Source organism: Neolamprologus brichardi, chromosome 13 (genome assembly GCF_056152115.1).
Source record: "Neolamprologus brichardi isolate AB-2024 chromosome 13, ASM5615211v1, whole genome shotgun sequence".
Taxonomy (NCBI): domain Eukaryota; kingdom Metazoa; phylum Chordata; class Actinopteri; order Cichliformes; family Cichlidae; genus Neolamprologus; species Neolamprologus brichardi.
The window spans coordinates 8,453,247-8,468,800 of record NC_142116.1 but is presented as its reverse complement, the minus strand read 5'-3'; the positions used below and the strand labels follow the sequence as shown (position 1 = coordinate 8,468,800).

Here is a 15,554-nt window from a genome sequence, read left to right as displayed (position 1 = left end):
CCATTAAAAAGCTCTGATCACATCAGTTCATTGCAGTTCACAGACCAGTTTTATTTAAATTATCTCTTTCTTCTTTAGAAAATATAACTGCTCTTCACTGGAAATGTCAATATTTATTTTTTATGCAGTAAAAATCTATGCTGTGCAAGTGTTTTTGTATCATATTTACATGTCTTCTCTTAACCTTTTTTTCCAGAGTTATGCTCTCTATGTCATTGGAGATGAAAATGCTACTTCAACAGATGTATCCAAGTACCTAGCCAAGCTTTCTGCAGGTTTGTTAGTGACTAACCTTTAAGATCATTTTCTTGCATGCTGCACTGTGTGTTTCTCTGTGGGTATGCATGTTTGGGTTCATTTATTGACAACCACCCCCTATTACCTACCAGTCCCCTGCCTTCATGCTTCAGGGCCCAGTAGCACAGAAAGAAAGATGAGTGACGCAGGTTTGTGTGTCACCTGATTTCCTTTGTGTTTACTTCAACAAAAAACAATATAGCGCTATGGTGACAGCTGTTGCTGCAGGTGTTGGATGAACTTTTGCCTTGGCTTGGACACAGGCTTTGTGTGAGAGATGCTTGAGAATCCAGAGTGACTTTTTGAGCACTATGTTGCTATTTTTAATAAACAGATGCCATCCCACACAAACACAATCCCACACTCATCAGGAACAAAATGTCGCCTTTATTTTAACCACTCATTTTAGTGTTCTTTTTTCTTTCTTTTTTGGTGACAGTTTTTACTACAGATTTGAAAATGCTTTAATATATTTACCATATTTTATGGACCATAAGGCATACTGTTGACGAACGGGTCTGTTTTCATACATAAGGCGCACTGGATTATAAGGCACATTAAGCGAAACAAGACAGTCAGATACTTCAAACTTTACTTAACTCATTCTTGCTTCCTGGCAGTATGGTGGTATGGTGGTTAGCACTGTTGTCTCACAGCAAGAAGGTCCTGAGTTCAATTCCACCATCAGGCCGGGGTCTTTCTGTGTGGAGTTTGTATGTTTTCCCTGTGTTTGCGTGTGTTCCCTCCCGGTACTTCGGCTTCCTCCCACCATCCAAAGACATGCAGTTTGTGTCTCTGTGTGTTAGCCCTGCAACAGACTGGCGACCTATTCATTCCCGCCTCTCGCCCCATGACAGCTAGGATAGGCTCCAGCGCCCCCCGCGACCCTGAAAAGGATAAGCGAATGGATGGATTCTTGCTTCCTCCACTTCCGTACCATTTATTCATCAATGCTGAATTCTCTCGAAGCTGCTCTATTCCCATGTTGTTGCAGTATATTTATGACTAACCTCGTATTGTGGATGGGTTATCTCAGTTGTTCTCCTGACTGAAGTTTAGTCCGTTTACAGCATACTGGCCATGCTGTAAATGCGATTGCATTTTCCCCTAACCATTGAGATCCCTCACGTTAATTTTTTTGGAGTGGAAAAAGGTTAGCGTTCGAAGGTAACTTCCTGCTAACCTCCAGCCCTGATAAATTTAATAAATTTTTTTCATGTATGCCTGGATGTTAAACTTCATTGTTACACCTGGTAAAGCAGCAATGCTGATCATCTTATTAAAGCTGAAAGAATTTACAGTTTTTAACTCTCACTGATGCTGCAGTGTTCATTTGACTTTGGGACCTGAAGCGGACGGAGTTTTGGACCCAGTCTGCGAGGCCCCTGACTACGGTAGCCATAATGCTCCGACAATCCATCTAGCGGTGCGGCTTCGTAGCGTACCAAAGTTGTACTAAAACATTTTGACAGATTTTTCAGCGCCGTATACCACATAAAATTGGTTCGAGGTCAGTAAGCACAACCAGAATTCATACATAAGGCGCACCGGATTATAAGGCGCTCTGTCAATTTTTGATAAAATTAAAGGATTTTAAGTATGCCTTACAGTGCAGAAAATATGGTAAGAGCTGCAAAAAGAGTGCCAAGCCTGATTTGTAAATTCGTTGATCTGTTTTCCTTGCTGCTCATCTTCCTCACCCCCTCTCTCATTTTCATCAGGCCAGAAATCCTCTGCCACTGAACCCCAAATAAGAAGGTAATTCATCTGACAGAAACAAGAGCAAGAGCTTTTAAATTTCTTCTTCTTTTTTTTTCTTTTAAGGCATTGAAACAGCTAAAATGAATTCTGACATACAGGATACCAGTACATTCTTTTGTATTTTTTTTCTGTTTGTTAATATACCCCTAAAGGTCAACTTGTAAAAATTTTATACCTAATAACAATTAAAGTTTTCAGTTAATTTCTCTTGTATGTATGTTTTCTAGACAGAGCAGTGTTAAAGTGATGTCCTCCAGTGAAAATCTGGCTGAGCAGCTGGTGGTCTGGCTCACCTCACAGGGTAAGAGAAGCATGTCTCTTAAAAAAAAAGAATCTATATTCAGAAAGGAATGTTGAAGCTATATCCTCTTTTTCGCCACCACAGTGGTTTACATGCATATTTACACATTCACGCCTGTCCACTGAAACCAGTCTGTGAACCTGAATGTGCTTTCTCACTGCTGGGTGACATGTTTGCTGTGTGAATAAAGGTTTTAATATTGGTTTTTAATATAAGTGTGCTTCATAAATCTTTTTATTTTAAAATGGGTAATGTAACCTATGATATTTTAGTTGTTCAGCTGTGAGCTGACAATAGCATAAAGCATGTACATACAACAGTTGTAGCAGCTTTTGAGTTTCACCCACCTGTTTGTGTGTATTTATGTTAGCGCTCAAAGGTCACTGCCTCTAAAGCAGAATATTCCTTGTTTCTAAAAAACTGTGTATTTTTCACTGGTTTAGGTTTCACCCTGAAAGATTTGGAGTCGGTCCCCTTTGGTGTGGCTTTGCCTATTAGAGAGGCAATCTATCGGTGCCGGGAGCAGCCGTGTTCTGATTGGTCAGAGGAGGTCTGTCTTCTGATTGGAAGACAAGATCTGACCAAACAAGCCCATAAAATGACCCTTGCCAAGAGCAAAGCTGTGAGTGTAAAAAAACTTAAAACCTAAATTATTTAGATAAAGATGGAGTTCAGTGTCTGCAGATTCTAAAATAGGAAAGTAAGTTTTCAAAGTTTTGGTTCTTTTTTGGCCTCATAACTTGTGTGTTTCTCCAGTCTGTAAGTTCAGGCCTGTCCTTGGAACCTCCTGCAACCACAGAACCAGATGAGGAGGAGGATGGGATGTCAGACATTGTTCAAGAGGTAAACAAATTCATAAACATGTTTATATATTTTTTGTTAGTAGTATGTTCTGTAGAAAAAAATCACATATTTATGTCTTCTTCTCACTAGGTCACAGGATTGATTTGGAGTCAGGATCTGAGGGTCCAAGAGGTCAGGAGGCTTCTGCAGAGCTCCAGACCTGTCCGGGTTAGTGTTGTCCAGCTGCCAGAGGTGTCTGACCATGAGTACATAGAGGAGAAAGAGAACAAGTGAGTATAATGCATGCATTTGTCATGAACATCTTTGGTCTTGAAACAGAGACAGCAAAACACCAGTTCTAAAAAGGCATATGCAGTGTATATTTCTGTACTGTTCTGTGTTGCCTTTCTTCTCCCTTAATCTGTGTGGTAAACTTATTGGCCAGTTGGCATTTTTAGAATCTGTGATGTTTCTATAGTTTTTATCACCTGCCCTGTCCATGTCCTTGCCTTCTATAGACTCCTGCAGCTGTGTCAAAGGACCATGGCCCTGCCAGTTGGCAGGGGCCTCTTCACTCTCTTCTCTTATCACCCAGTACCGACTGAACCTTTACCTGTTCCAAAACTCAACCTCACAGGTATTTTAAGTTTTCAGTTAACAAATGAAATCTACTGGAACAAGTTGAAGAGAATGTGGAAATTTGTAAATGGTTCATTTAACAGGAAGATAAAATTAGTTTGTGCAATAATAAAAGCTGTTGCAGTACAATTTATCACTGCCCTAGAGGAAACATAACTTTCCAAAAAAAAGAAAAAAAATGTAATTATCTTTGTTAAATCAGAAACAAAATATTCCAATGTTTAAAAGGATTAACGATTTAATAACTACATGCATTTGCAGATTATTTCCCATTTTTATTTTTCTTCCTCAGGCCGCGCCCTTCCGAGGAACACTGTGGTAGATCTGAACAGCGGAAACATTGATGTTCCTCCCAATATGACTAGCTGGCCCAGTTTTCATAATGGAGTAGCTGCTGGACTTAAAATAGCCCCTGCCTCACAGGTGAGACTGAAATCATTGCATGTTTAATCAATCAGTCTGTTACTTAGTAAATACCCCAAAATGTTAATGTTGACAGGCCTATTTTAAAAATGTAACTCAAATATTTTTTTATTAGCTCTACCTGTAATTCTGTAGAATAATTTTAATTAAAACCCGCTAGCTTGTTCCACAGCTTCAGTTTTATCCAACCTTAAATGTAAAACATTTTACATTGCTTATTCAACATCGTGTTTATTTACTACTTACCTATTTCTAATGTCATTGTTATGTTAAACTGAAGAGTATTGAAAAAATATGATATTGATGCTAACAGATTTAAGCATTTGATGAATATATATTTATACTGTTCAGCTGGTTTTAGGTTTTAGCTTTTAACTCTGGCTAAAGCTACTGTCATTGTGTGATTATCTTCTGTCTGTTCCTTCATAATTAACAAGAATGGAGACTTCCAGGGTTTTGGTCCGATTTCAGCGAATCTTGCACACAACGATCACTTAATGGGCGTTAGAGTAGTTTTACGGGTAATAACTGTGAATGGAACATGAGCCATATTAGTTACAATGTCACTGTTGTTCTAGTTTGAGTGTCTTTTATTCTTTGGCCAGTGTAATGGTAAATGGATATTAAAACTGTATTCCCTCATTGAGTACAAATAAAATATTCTAATAATTGTAAATTGTAAAAAACCTCATTCTCTTGCAGCAAAGACATTTATTAGTGTTATATCAATAAATATAGTTTAATTTTGTTTTTTGTTTTTAAGGTGGACTCAGCCTGGATTGCCTACAACAAGCCAAAGAGCCCTGAGCTGGCTAATGAGTATGCAGGCTTCCTTATGGCCTTGGGACTCAATGGACACCTCACCAAGTTGGCCACGCTGAACATACATGACTACCTCACAAAGGTGCACATCTGACTACACACAGGCTTACATGTGCTGGAACAATTTCAGTAGTTTTACAGCAGAAAGTAAGAAGTGTGCATAAGTACATGTGTAACACTCTATACTCAAAGAATACTTTGTACTTTAAATGCTCAGTTTAGAGCCGGTTGTGCTCTAAATTTTGTTTTCTTGCAATAATTTAGAGCTCCCGCTTCTGTCACACGCCCAACTTACAAAGAACGATAAGATGAAAACAAATTTGAAGTTAATTACAGTTTATACATAAACATGCGTCATATCTTGGCAGCTAGTCAAAGTGAAACTTTCCCTTGTGAGAACTTAGACATGAGACAACTCCTTCCAACTTTCGGGTGAGAAAAACAACAGGATGTCGCAAGCCAAATCTTATTTTTTCTAAATTCAAATGTCTGTGTGAAAGGGTATTTGAAGATTGCTGAGCCTTTGAACCTCATCCATACTGAGTATCCACGCTATGTTTACTGACTGATTCATTTTCATTTCCCATTTTGAGTTTTGATTTTTGATTAAGTGTAAATTTAAGCTGTGGTTGATGATAATCACAGTTATTTCCCTGTATTAGTCATTGTATGGATGCAATATAAGACTGCTCAGTCCTAATTGTGTTCTACACCATGTCCTACTATTTTGAGTTCTTTTTTCCCCCCCCTCTGCATTTACATGGTAATGTTTTTCACTGCAAATTTTTATTGTATGCGTTTAATGTTTAATTATATTGTTGGTATAAAAAACCGTAATGGTGAATCTTGGAACTCAACTGCCCTAATATCGAGATTTCACCAGTATATATTTCTTTTATTTTAAATTATACACTTTAAAATAGCTTTATAGTATCTCATTCATAGTCTCCTAACCAATTGATCTTTTAAAATAAAGGCTCAGAAATAAATATCCACAGCTCGACACACAAGAATGAACTAATCAGATGCAGAGAGTTGATGGTAAAATATGTCACAGCTTCCAGTGTGAATGAAAGCAATGAACGTGGTTGAAGCGTGTTTGTTGCTAGTGGTTTTTTGACAGTTTCTATTCTTGCTGTGATAGAGAATTGCATACTGAGGATCAGAATTCATTAGAATTGTTTATGACTGTGGTTTTAAAAAGAATTTGGGGCGATGCCATTCACCTTTTAAACATTCCAGTTTGCGTCAGCGTTTTACAAGCAAAAACTGTGTCATTGTAACTAGTTTTTCAGTTTGTATTTTAACTTGTATTTGACCCATGATTTTTGACATGAGCAACTCATATTTTACAATTTCATAAAAGGTCCCAACAGTTATCTTCACAAACTAGTAAATGGTTAATCATCATTTTCTGAGCTTTTTGTCTACATTGTCATACAATACAAGAATATTTTCATTTACTTTTAGTCAAATAATAACATGATGTCTAAATTATGAAGGCTAAGGAAGGCTGTCCAACAGATGGCCTCTTACTTCATGGCATGTGTTCACTATGTACGGCAATCACCTATTTCATGCTGTTTGTGTTAAAACATGTTGTGGTCGGTCAAACAAACGTGCACACAGGGGTCTAATGAAAACTGTCTGTCAGATACGAGAGTCACAGATCAAGCCAGTTAGACTGCATTTTTTTTAGTGCAAAAGAGCATGCATTACGCTGCATTTTCAATAAGTAATAGTCTAAATTTTATTAAAAGTGACTACTATTTGAAGAGAAGCTGTTTGATAATATTTCTCTACTGTTAGCTTTTGCTAGGTGTATGAAATATTAGAAAGTTGTTGTTTATCATTGATAATTGCAGATGCAGTTTTTATTGTGATTTAATGTCTGGGTGCCTCTGTCTCTCAGGGCCATGAAATGACCAGCATTGGGCTCCTCCTGGGTGTGTCTTCAGCCAAACTGGGCACCATGGACATGTCGATCACTCGCCTACTTGGCATACACATTCCTGCCCTTCTCCCGCCCACTTCCACTGAGCTGGACGTGCCACACAATGTTCAGGTAAGAGTGAGTACGTATAAAGAAGAAGATAAAGCTAATTTCGATAAATTCCGTCTTCACAAGGGGTGGCCACAGCAGGTAGTGCTGCATGTTTGATTTGTAAGATTTTCACGCTAGAAGCCTTTCCTGTCGCACCCCCGAAGAGATTTCTTTTTATCTTCCCTGGATGATCATTCAGTTCTTCATCTGTTTTTTTTTCTTTGTTTTTTCTTTTTCTGTTACAGGTTGCAGCTGTAATTGGCATCGGGCTGGTGTACCAGGGAACGGGCCATAGACACAATGCTGAAGTCTTGCTGTCTGAGATAGGTGTGTAAGAGTGTGTGTAAAAGGGAGACAATACAATGGAAAAAGTTCCATAAAATTACCTAAAAGTTTAAATCGGATACATTAAAAGCTGTTAATTAAAGAGCTGGATATGAATTTCTCTGAAGTAAATAAACAGTATTTTATATATGTAACACCTTGAAAAAAAGTGCACAATATAATTTGGGTTTTGGAAATGCATGTTTAATGGATAGGTGTCTCTCAAACTGCAAGAAAAATACTCTGTTTTCTTGAATAGACATTGTAAACAGTCAGGTTATAAGTTCTGCTTAAGCTCTGTTGCTCCATTTTAAACTCTGCATCCAGTCTCACTGTTGAATTTTTATTTTTACTTTAATTATGGTTCTAAATTTTTCTTGCCATGCATAGATGGTAACTTTTGGTCTGTCTGTTGTTCAGGTCGACCCCCTGGACCAGAGATGGAATATTGTACAGACAGAGAGTCCTATTCATTAGCAGCTGGGCTTGCTCTTGGTATGGTCTGTCTGGGGGTAAGTCAAACAAAAAAACATATATATATGAATATATGTTGCCATTTTCCATTTGTTTATTTCAATAGTAACTCATTTAAAAAAAAAATTAACAGCTTCTCACAAAACCCGATTGTTATGTTTATTTTTTTGTACACATACATTTTTTTCTGTTATTAAGCCACAGAAGTTATTTTAAAAGTCCCTTGGATACCTGCTCACTCCTGTAAGAGAAACCTCAGATCATAATATTATCAGGTGTTAATGATGCTTGAAGCCGAGTAATAAAGGGACGAAACCCAAGTTCAAATATTGGTTTTCTTTGACATCTGTCTCTGCCTGTCTCTTGTTTCTTATCTCTACTCTCATCCTTTTCTGTCCTGCACTTACCTTGCTTGTGCTTCCTTCCCTTTCTCCTCATAGCATGGCAGCAACCTGATTGGGATGACAGACCTGAATGTCCCTGAGCAGTTGTATCAGTACATGGTTGGGGGACATCGCAGAGCTCAGGCTGGGGCCAACCGGGAGAGGCACAAATCCCCCAGCTACCAAATCAAGGTACATGAAAGAAACCCTCTTTTTTTTTTTTTTTGTCTACAGTGTAGCAGTGTTATTTCAATGCGATAAAATAATACTGAAGAATGTGACTGTATAACTACTAAAGAATTTTACCATACAATAAGAACTGCAGCTCAAAAACTATGTCATGGTTCTTCATATGTTCAGTCTGTGCTGATGTATTGTTTTTCCCCACTAATAGGAAAGGATTTGGTAAACAAATCCTCATGAATTTTTTTTTCCATATTCGTATTAGTTGAGGTTTGTTCTCAGTTTATTGTTGTCACATGTGCCAATGTCAAATGTGTAAGAAAACTCTAAAGTAGCACGAGTAAACAATATTGCATTAAATAAACGATCCCAATTGCAAAAGCTAATTGTCATATTTAATTATGTAGGTGTGAAGGGGTTTTGCAGTTGGGACACACCTCTCTTTAGATGAAGTTTGACCAAATGATTTGATGAAACAGTGGTCTGGCTTCTGTGATTAGCTAATTAACCTTACCAATGGTCATTTCAGGAGGGTGACACTATTAATGTAGATGTGACATGTCCAGGCGCCACGCTAGCCCTCGCCATGATCTACCTCAAGACCAACAACAGGTGAGAGAAAAAAGGTTTTTACATTTTTGTCTCCAAAATAAAATAAAAAAAGTTTTGATATGAAAATAGGTTCATTCTATGTCTTGGAAAGGCGACTTAAAGACTTCTGTTTTAGATTTATCTCCATTCTACTGACCTCCTAAAATTTGTATACAAAGAGTGTAGGCATACTCTTCATGGTGTGACAAAACAATCTAAAAAGTGATACTCTGCTGACAAGTGTTTTATTTTATTAGGAGAAACAGAACTAGATAGAATAAACTGAAAAAAGATATAAATAAAAAAATTACATTAAAGATTTACCCCCCAAAAATGTATGTATGAATTAGAAGTATCAAACTGTTCAAGGGGCACAGAATCTTTCCACCATAATTACTCTGTAATGCTGGTGGGGTGTTTCCTTAAAATGGCCAAAATGTCCTGTGCTGTGTTCGACTTTCTAACCACTTTTTGCCCACGTGAACCGTAACTGGAGCACCATAACCTATTTGATGGAAAAAATAGTGACATTACACTACATCAGACTGAGACTCCTCCAGTTTCTAACCGTCTAATGGTCAAGAGGTTCTTTAAAGCTCATCTGCTATCTGTTGTTTGAGAGGGTGCTGAAAGAAGGTATTAACACTCCCTTTTCTCATCATGGTTTTGCCCACTAGGTCGATTGCTGATTGGCTGAAACCTCCAGATACTTTGTTCCTCCTGGACTTCATTAAGCCAGAGTTTCTGCTGCTGAGGGTTAGTGTGGATCTAGCTCTGTGTGTTTCTGTGTGTGATCTTTTTCCCCACATTTCTATATTTTAATCTGATATACCTGCGTCTCTTCTTCTTTTCTCTCTACCCCCAAAGACTCTGGCCCGGTGTATTATCATGTGGGATGAAATCCTTCCTAATACTATCTGGGTCAAGAGTAACATCCCACAGGTGAGAACAAGCACACGCACACGCACCCCACACCACACACACACACAAACAGGACCAAGTGGACATATTTGGAGCCATGATGCCACACACCCTGCAACAAATCAACAACTAGCAAAGAAAATCCCATTTGTGATGTTTGGCTTTGTGTAGATGGAGGCAGGTTTACCCTTTTTCAGTTAACTAATTTAGCACTGATATTGGTTTTTGGTAATTGCTGTAACAGCATAATGACTCTAGCTACATTCTGTTAATAAAAGCATTTCCCCTGGTCTGTAGTAGTACTTTACTGATGCACCCAAAGACGGATGGGTAGTTTACATGAGCAGAAATGGCGTCAGTGGATAAACAAGAAAAAGGCTATTTCTAAAAACAGAAAAGTTATCTGAGCAAAATACAACATGGAAACATCTTAGAGATGTTTCAAGAAACGACTGGGAGAGTAAACATTAAAAAATGTCAAACGTGTATATGTAAATATAGTTTTAGAACGGTGAAAACCTGTGTGGCCGCTAGGCTTGAGAAATGGCAGGAAAATAAGCCGTGTGTGATAACACTGTGAATAATTACAGTGACTTTAAAACAAATATGGAAGTCTGCATATTAGCCTTTAACTTCCTATGTCCTTATAGGCTTACTGATAACATAAACTCAGATAAATTTGACCAAGGCCAAAATTGTATCTGTAAATCAGCCAAGCATTTACCTGTAGATGTGGATAGTTTACTGCAGTGTTTGGTGCTTGATATCTTCATGAGGAAGAAAACTCGATGTATTGGTCAGCAAAACTGCCAGAAATATTTTAACCTTGGGAACAGTATCAAATAATTAATTCAGGCTTGTTCTGCCTTTTTATGACAAAAAGGGAAAAAATAATCCCATACTTTTAATCTTTAATAACATAAATGTATTCCATTTCCTGTTTTTTCTTCTTCTGTCAAATAGATAACTAAAAAGACTGTCAGCATGATAGCATTCAACTCAGTTTAGTTTCACTCCCATCTTTTATGTTTTTCTTCTGGTTGTCCACGCCCCCCTGCAATGACTTTATCCCCCAGTAGGGGGGCCCACCCCCACAGTTTAAGAAACACTGCTACAGTGTAATTTACACCACTGGATATAAATATGTAAAACTACATTTTTGTGGTTTGTATTTTGAATTGCAATAAATACTAGTAACTAGAACCATGGCACACTCAAAACATGTTATTGCCCTTCTAATCAGGTATGAATAGCTGCATTATAGTCAGCACTATACAGAGATTTATGCTTTAATATCTTTTCGTTCCTTCCATCCATTTTCTTAAGTTCACCCTGTGCAGTGTCATGTGGTAGCTGGAACCTATGCCAGCTGCAACAGGACCCAGGCAGGGTACATCCTGGACAGCTTGCTGCAGAACCAGTATAGAGAGAGAGAGAGACAGACAGACAGTCAGGCTAATTTAGAATCACCAGTTAACCTAACCTAGCCCCAGTAACTGCATGTCTTTGGATTATAGGATGAAGCTGGAGTACCCACTCAACTGGCCACACACAAACATGAAAGAGCAAGCAAACTCTAAACCACTGTCACATTACTGCCTATGATTTTTCTTTTGCCCTTTCCTCCCTGATGTTTACTTTCTATTTCCATAGTTTTATCATGAGAATTTTGTGAGTTTTCAGTTAATTTAGCAAATAAATACTGTCAAAAGTATTATTTCTGAAACCTGACCACTCATGTCTATATTTTGTTTTCAACTTTCATTTTGTTTTTAGATCATGAGGGGGACTTTTGACCCTTCAGAGGACATTAACATGGAGACGATGGCGTAAGTATTGAAGCCAAAAATATCAACTCATGTTCATACATTTGAATTCTGCTAATTGATTGTATTTGTTTCTCTTAGCCAAGCCCAAGACTACATTACAGCTGGGGCCTGTTTGGCACTTGGTTTACGGTTTGCTGGCTCTGCCAACTCTGATGCCTTTGACTGCCTTTATAGCTTGGCCAGGACCCACATGACAATCATGTCCTTTGCTGGTACAGCTGCTGTGGGTGCTGTGAGTGTTTTATATTTTTGACTTCGTTAACAATACGAAACAATGTTGTGCTACCTCATCTACTTACAGTTAAAATATTTTCTCTTTGATTTCTTTTTCTTCCCTAGCACACATTTTACAACCTCCAGACCTGCCTGTCAATGATTCTGCTGGCTATGTCCATGGTGATGTCCGGTACAGGAAACCTGAAGGTCCTGCAGCTTTGTCGTTTCTTCCACAAGCGGACTGGTGGTGAAATGAACTATGGCTTCCACATGGCTCATCACATGGCACTGGGTCTGCTCTTTCTGGGAGGAGGCAGGTGAGATGGGAACAACCAAAATGTGGCCATTTCCCCAATCCCATTGAAATTTATTAAAATATATTCCTTATTGCAAGTGAAGAAAACTAGTATAAAACTATAATACATTTGAATTCATATCAATTACTATCAATTGTCAATTATTTATTCATAGCTGAAGTGCATTTTCAGGTCAAAAATCAAAAGGCTTTTGTCAAGTTGCTTTGGGGAAAGGGGAAAGCGGCCGGTAAAGCAATTTCTGTAATCACTGAACTTGTGTTTTTACTTGAACATAAAGATCAGGCTGGTTTTCTTGTAGTTAGCCTAACTCTTGGCTAGCGATGGCTTACTCTGTCCTAAATTACTTTTTGATGAGGTGACAAATATTCTAGTTTCTAAATATTAAATATAGGTTGTTTTTTATTGGCTTTTTTAAAAATAATTTTTGTTTCCAAAAAGCATCAACTAGACCATTTGCTGCATTTTATTTTCAGCTGTAGATGAATACATATTTAGTGTTGTACTGATTATATCTTAACAATGGTGGCTCCAGTATTCAAGATACTGGAGAAACATCTCACACAATGCAACAATGTGGTTCTCTGATGTAGATTTTTCTGAAGAACTGTAAAGCTTGGAAGTACAGTAGTAATAAATATAAAAATAAGAAAAAAAACTGTACAATATACTCATAGATAAACGCAAATGTTTACATACATAAAATCATTTCAAGATTATGCAACAGGCAAGGTACCAACAAAGTGGGCATTGTTTTAAACTTCCACAACAACCTCTAAGGAATCATGCTTCAAAAAATAAATACACACACCAACACACACATACTTTGATGTTGCTCATGCTTCTTGAATGAAGGAAGACATTGAGGTTTCAGTTATATTCTGTATGTAGGCTGTCATATGACACCTGAATTGAACAATTGCATGCATTCATCCATACATACATGCAAACCCACACCCACCCTGCTTTTTTCTGGGAAAGACCATATGCAACACGTACACATGCACAGCGTGGGTTAGCCACACAAATACAAAAAAGTCTGCTTTGAGTGCTGTGTTCCACATAATGAATGACATTCATGTGCACATGTGCACGCAAACACACACCCAAGCCAGGTTCCTCAAACCGCTGACCCTGGTCTGTGTATTTTGAAGAGAAACAACGGCTCCCACTCTTTTATCACATTCTGCAAAAACATATCTCCACCTACAGCCATAATCAGATGGACCTTTTCATTTCATTCAGGTCACATTTTATTTTAGACCTGCCAGCTGAAAGCCCACACACTGTAAGGACTGCAGGTTTGAATGCTCTGCACGATAGCATATATTTTCATAAGCAGTTTGTCTTGTGTCATTTCAGAGATTGTAGGTCATGCTGGGTAGCAGAGTCATGCTATGTCACTGTCACTTTTCCTGCAGTCTCGCTGTCTGCTCATATGTCATTTAGTTTCTCTGTTTCCATTGAAAATGTTCTGGTCACATTTGCTTTCCACTTATTTAGCAGTTATCATTACATCATGGCCCTTCTTTTTTTCCTCATTCAATTTCTCACGTATGTTTTTCCTATTTACGTTTGGTCTCTTTATTCGGTGATCCTTTTTGTTCTTTATTTCCCCTTTCCTCAACCTCACTTCTTTATTTACTTATTTAATTTCCTCTTCCCATTGGATCTCAATTGAGATGGAGCTTGGTAATTGTCCCCCAGTAGGAAACTGAAGTGACGCAAACTGTGTCTGACACAGCTGGATTTCACATTGAATAATTTTTAAACTGTCACCTCCCTAGTACGAAGACTGTTTGATGTGTGATTGGCCCCATGTGATAACTGGACAGATATTGTGAGCCAGTGTTCATTTGCCCTACACAGTTCACCCTACAGCACCTTTATTCTGCCTCAGATGTTGTATTTCTAGTAGTAAGAACACTGTCTGCCCATTCTCACTGCTTATATGAGAATGGGCAGCTCAATCCAGTTCTTCCAACAGTGTACACAGTTTGTGTGAAGAGGGCTTAGATCTGTATTTCAAAGGTGACTGTGGCTTTTCTATCACGAGTTCTTTCTGTTTGCATGAGTTTCAGTTTGTACTAGTTTGTTAAGCATGATCACATAAGATATATTATACTTGTCCCACTGACACTGACTAAGATGCCAGACTCAGAACTAGAGTTAGATTCTGCTACTTGCCCCTATTTTGTTTGGATTTATTTCTTTTTCTTTTTTGTTTTGGCTCAGTCTGAGTGACTGACTCAGTGTTACAAGCAGAAAAAAAAATCTTTATTTGCTTAAAATAGAAAACTGATGATGCTTCACTAAAGCACCTCATTGGACTGAGGTGCTTTTAGTGTAGCTGTATAAAGTAAACAGTATTTTGGTAGAGAGCACTGCGGTGGCTCCCAATTGTTTTAGGAATTTAAGGACATCCTGTTTGTCCTTGTTTTCCCTTTGCCATATGTCATTGCCTGTTTTGAAACCAGAGTTTTGAGTGCAATTTTTAGAAGGCTATGGGGGTACAATAAGGGTATTCAGTCTCAAGGAATGTATAAGCAAAAGTAAGACATTTAGTTTAACAGAAGTGTCGATTTTTCTTACTGTGATTTTGTCATTTTTGTGCCCCAAAGCCCAAACTATTTTCACTTTTATCAACAACTGAGAAGCTGGAAATAGAGTTTGGTTGTTTTTTGTTTTTTTTTTTTGCTTGAAGCATGATTATTGTGTTATCTGTCTACTGTGTATTTGCTGCGGGACTTCTGTAACAACTCTAGGGCATGCTGACCCTGAAGTTTGGAACTACTAGAGTAGAGGAATTAAAAGTATTAAGGAGCCATTAAATGAAGAGCAACATCCTTTATCCCAGTTGAACCTCAGTAACCTTCCAGACACAAGAAGCCTTTATTGTATGACTAATGGGGTCATTATAATAATGTTGAGTCAAAGTAGATGCTTAACTGCCAGCTATTACGTTTAAGTGGCTCTACTGGTTTTAACTGGATTACAGCACTCACTTGCTTTAACTAACAGAACACAAAGTTTATGTGGAAGAATATGTTTTGCTTTTATACACAAGGTTCTTCAAATATATATTTAGATTAAAAAAACAGTGCAAAAGTCTTGAGGAATATCTTATTTCTGAATATTTTGCTATGGATCAGAATTCCATTAATTTTGACAATATCCCCAGAAAAGCTGGCTGAAATTCAGACCATGATAGAGCCTACAGATAGCTGTAGACACTGTTGTAGCTCTTGC

General features: G+C 37.9%; 1 protein-coding gene across 1 annotated transcript in view; it reads left to right on the top strand.

Moving 5' to 3' along the window:
* The window catches only part of anapc1 (anaphase promoting complex subunit 1), a 55,239-nt gene that overhangs the window by 20,584 nt on the left and 19,101 nt on the right, over positions 1-15,554 (top strand). The window contains exons 25-43 of the mRNA XM_006783570.3: positions 197-275; positions 2,019-2,055; positions 2,286-2,359; positions 2,803-2,981; positions 3,116-3,202; positions 3,293-3,432; positions 3,661-3,779; positions 4,074-4,204; positions 4,968-5,108; positions 6,939-7,091; positions 7,316-7,397; positions 7,815-7,906; positions 8,309-8,443; positions 8,964-9,046; positions 9,703-9,781; positions 9,893-9,967; positions 11,723-11,775; positions 11,854-12,007; positions 12,115-12,308. Coding sequence (XP_006783633.2) covers positions 197-275; positions 2,019-2,055; positions 2,286-2,359; positions 2,803-2,981; positions 3,116-3,202; positions 3,293-3,432; positions 3,661-3,779; positions 4,074-4,204; positions 4,968-5,108; positions 6,939-7,091; positions 7,316-7,397; positions 7,815-7,906; positions 8,309-8,443; positions 8,964-9,046; positions 9,703-9,781; positions 9,893-9,967; positions 11,723-11,775; positions 11,854-12,007; positions 12,115-12,308 — 2,087 coding nt within the window. The remainder of the gene's footprint in view (positions 1-196; positions 276-2,018; positions 2,056-2,285; positions 2,360-2,802; positions 2,982-3,115; positions 3,203-3,292; positions 3,433-3,660; positions 3,780-4,073; positions 4,205-4,967; positions 5,109-6,938; positions 7,092-7,315; positions 7,398-7,814; positions 7,907-8,308; positions 8,444-8,963; positions 9,047-9,702; positions 9,782-9,892; positions 9,968-11,722; positions 11,776-11,853; positions 12,008-12,114; positions 12,309-15,554) is intronic.